We start from the raw sequence: 4,511 nt of genomic DNA on the forward strand, positions 1-4,511 counted from the left end.
TTGCAGCGTTCTATCAGCATATTTTCATATAATAATACTTTAGCGACACAAAATAATACTGTATCAATACATTCATATGTGTATAATTTTTCATAAAGCTGCAATAACACCACATACTCCGGTGAAAATCTGTCATGTTTCGTACTCCGCACGTTCCGCCATCTCATTCTGTCCACCTTTATCCGATTCCGCGCATGCGCGCGACGGGACTTTAAGCTAAACGAAAGTGTCCGATCCTTGTAATATAAATCCGTGATTAAATATCACTTAAGATTTTTCTTAGAAAAAACGCTGATTTTAAGATTTTCTTATCTTTAAGGTCATATTTAAGGATAAGATTAACTTAAGATGTATATTGAATACGGACCCTGAATTATTTTTATTTGAGCGATGTACACGACTCCCTGGATGTGGCGTGTTTATTGGAATACACTTTAAACTCCCAGGGGAAATGTCAATCCCTTTCGACACTTAACTTATTTCAAGCCTTCTTTTCATTACATGTACTATTTGGAAAAGGTTAAAAAGAATTATGGAGTCCAAATTTCGTCACTTACTGAAACACTTTCAGTTTTGCATTTTAAATTACCTCATAAACCGATTTAATTCACCACTACAAATGTTGTTCCAAAGATATATAGCTGCCGACACATGTCTTGATTGAATCACAGGGGGCCCACACAGTGTTTGGATGGTATATACTGCTTGATAGTGACCTTAAAATGAGATTTTAGTCATAACCTTATAATATGTATATAAATATAGACAAGGGGCATTACTCGCTAAATAGAGAATTTTCGATCACCCTCAAATTCATGCGAGATTTTCCACTAATTAAATAAAAAAATTCCAAAAACTATACTGCGTTGCATAGCTTATATAATCCACAATTGATAAACACTAAATCTATTCTGATTCCCTTAGCCCATTTTAAGAAATTTATTCAAAACCGTTAACTTCTGTCACAAAATTGCTTAGTCGTACGAGATGTCGCAACACCAAATTCCACGGGTAAAATATCAATTTCAAAAGGGGAAGGTACAAATAAACGCATGCAAACAATAACACAACATAGTTTCTATTACCTACCTGCGCAAATAGTCGTGAAGCGCTCTATATTCGTCTGTTTCGAACGAAATCTTCAAATCAGTGCAGAAATCTGCTTATGTGTCTTCTGGCAATCTATAAAATTCTCTGTGGACACGCACATCGTGACCAAGAAATGTAGCCAAGACATCTAACTCATTATCTTTCAAGTTGAGCATTTGAGACATTGTAGCAATATGTTTCCGAAAGCCTGTGGTCGTCAAAGTTTCAGGATGCTTTGCTCCACAGAGCTCCGAGAATTTTCTCAAGACATCGGTTGCCCTTAATGGGGTTCTAGATTGACCTGGCCTTGCAAACATGTGTTTGTTTTCATTGTCAATGTCACCAACACATCTGTGCTCTAGCAACAAATCTAACTGTTTTTTCAGGTTTTCAGGCAGAAGAATAGCAACACGTCTTCCTCTTTTCCCTCTGATCTCAACCCGGTTAATTACTTCCACCAATTTTTTTTCCAGAGGAGAAAGGGATTCTAGAATTTCCTCATGCATTGTTTTGCCATGTTTTACACCATTCATGTATTGACTTACTTCTAGCCTTTCGGTTTCCCCAGCTCTCCTCTTGTTAAACAGAGCAATCTGGGCCAAAGTTAACTCTGATAAAGCTTTCCAGTCTGCCTGAGATATTTCATCCTTTTCAACTATAGCACTTGCCTCTTTTTTCAAATATTGAGAGAGATTTTTGAGGTCTTCAGCGAGAGGGATTTGTGAAGGTTTGTTGTATTTTAGAAGTTCCAATGTTTCTAGTGCCGCATGACTTACTTCTACATCCCATTCTTCTTTATACATTTCTATGAAGCCTTCAGCCATTTCGACCTGTTCTTTATTTCCACTAGCCAAGGCATCCACTCTCATTTTTTTTGCCACTTTGTGAAAGGAATGTCCTAATTTTTTTGCAAGTGATGGAATTTCGTACAAAAGACTTGTTTCATTGTATCCACATAGAGCCTTTACTGCGCTGACACAAAGGCTAAACTTCATCGGATTTATAGCATTTGTGGCACCTGTGATCTCATTCGACTCAGCTAACTTTCCCGGATCTGAAAAACATAATTTGTTACATAATTAATAAACGCATTGGAGAGTTTTCTTTCAAGTTGGACATTAAATTTTGTATCATATACATATTTGTAAATATACCAAGTTTTTTTTTGTTGTGCCTAACACTCTAATTATCTTAAATGGCATAATCCCATAATTGTATCCTGAATGACATAAAATGTTACTTTTTATAAACCTTGTATTCCATCCATATCTTTGTTTTCATTCAAGTTTTGAATGCAGTAAAGGGTTACCTTCAGTGTGATCCTCTTGCACCTCAAATTTCTCTATGTGGTCATCAGGATGGACAGGGGTGGTTCCGATAGCCTCCGTTTGGAGTGTGGTCCCCCCGACCTCGGCCTCTGCCTCCAAACTGTCATTTGTGGCACCTGTGATCTCATTCCACTTCAGCTAACTCGGGATCTGAAAACAAATTTTGTTACAACCCCTTTAACAAACACATGGATTATTTTGTAATAGTGAAATTGACAATACATATAGATATACTGATCTTTTTTTGTTCGGTTTACCTTTACTGGTGTTGCTTTCAATGCCAATATTTTAACAAAGAAGAGAACATTGGTCAAATTAATGGAAAACTCTAATTGTATGTGACCCCCAAAATACAATTTAAATATATACTCCTTCAAAAAATGAAAAACTGTCACTGTAGTAGTCGCCACACTGGTCCTCTAATTGTAATGTAAAAACTATCAGTAGTTGGCTAGTTGCACACTGGTCCTCTAATTGTATGTAAAAACTATCAGTAGCCACACATTGGTCCTCTAAAGACAAAGTTCAAGATCAAACTTTTCAGTTGCAGCACCACCCACTTTGTTGCCTTTTAAGATCACGTAACACTGGCTGCAATTCGGGCCCTTCTTAAATTACCATGAAGGGCCCACTTAAATTACCATGAAGTAGGGGTGTCATCGATTCAATCGATATCGGTATATCAACGATCTTTGTTATCCGATTCAGAGTTACTGTCACGCATGTCTGCTAAGTGGATGTAAAGACCCCTCAATTCAGATTTTAAAAAGGGAAAATGCAAAGAAAAATTTGTCAGTGTTTCTTTGTAAAAATTATGATTACAAAATGTTAAACTTTAAGAACTATTCAGGTTCTAAACACTATAATTTGCCAATTAAACCCGGCTTAAATGGAACGGCAAGGACGGGATTTAGCATGATCAGTAACTACGTAATAGCAACAACAGCAACTAAAGTAAAATGGAAAAGGCTTTAAACTTTATAGTTACTAGTCATTAGTTTTCATTTATAGCTATATGATAAAACAAGAGCCCGGTTTGAGCCGGGTGATGCTCCCCGAATAGGTTTTGGACACAGGAAAGCACACCTCTTGTAGTTTCAGATATATGTCCCTGGAAAAAGTTCAAAGTGCAACAATTCCAAAATTAGGCAAGGCAGAGTTACTGTTCTTTGCACCGCACTACTATAAGGGGAGATAATTCAAAAACCGGGCAAAATAGAGTTATGGTTCTTTGACACTACACTGCCCCTCAATGCCCTCTACCACTGTATGAAGTTTCAACAAATTATCTCCAAGGGTTTTCAAGTTATGCTCCGGACAAGACAGACGGACAAGGCGTCGACTATATGCTCCCCCAAAATTTTTCGGGGAGCATAAAAAGAAACAAATTGTTCAGTTTTCATAGTTTATCTTTTTTGCATTTGTCTAAATATAACTGCTTTGTCAGTGTCCTTAGGAAGCATTTAAAAAGACTTGAAAGCTAAAATTTAGCCTGACAGTCGATATGTCGCTGTATCGCCGATAATTCATTACCAATGTATCGATACAAAAATCCTTATCGATGACACCTCTACCATAAAGGGCACCCCTCGGTCACAAAGGAGATTAAATTTAATTTCATATACATATTTGTAAATATACCAAGTCTTTTTTGTTGTATTGTGCATAATCCCTTAAATATACCTTGAATCATTCAATGACATAAAACGTTACTTTTTATAACATCTTATTCCATCCATATCTTTGTTTTCATTCAAGTTTTGAATGCAGTAAAGGCTTACCTTCAGTGTGATCCTCTTGCACCTCAAATTTCTCTATGTGGTCATCAGGATGGACAGGGGTGGTTCCGACAGCCTCCGTTTGGAGTGTGGTCCCCCCGACCTCGGCGTCTTCCTCCAAACTGTCATTTGTGGCACCTGTGATCTCATTCGACTCAGCTAACTTTCCGGGATCTGAAAAACATAATTTGTTACATAATTAATAGATAATTGTGCGCCTAAGTGTACAGGCTGCGAAAATTTTTGTGCTCCTTAAATTAATTTTTTGTGCTTTAAACGAAAAGTAGATTTTGCTGGAAAATTGCATTTAGTGTCT

The 4,511-nt window shown here is 37.0% G+C and overlaps 1 protein-coding gene across 1 annotated transcript; it reads right to left on the reverse strand.

Moving 5' to 3' along the window:
• Positions 1-1,167: 1,167 nt before the first annotated feature.
• LOC132758448 (uncharacterized) lies at positions 1,168-4,369 on the reverse strand (the record flags this gene model as incomplete). Its single annotated transcript, XM_060750122.1, is given in 2 exon segments — positions 1,168-2,143; positions 4,199-4,369. A coding segment is annotated over 1 exon segment (917 nt), but the record flags the coding sequence as incomplete, so codon positions are not given.
• Between the last annotated feature and the right edge of the window lie 142 nt (positions 4,370-4,511).

Source organism: Ruditapes philippinarum, unplaced genomic scaffold, assembly GCF_026571515.1.
Source record: "Ruditapes philippinarum isolate M1 unplaced genomic scaffold, ASM2657151v2 ctg24168_1_1_1_1, whole genome shotgun sequence".
Lineage (NCBI taxonomy): Eukaryota > Metazoa > Mollusca > Bivalvia > Venerida > Veneridae > Ruditapes > Ruditapes philippinarum.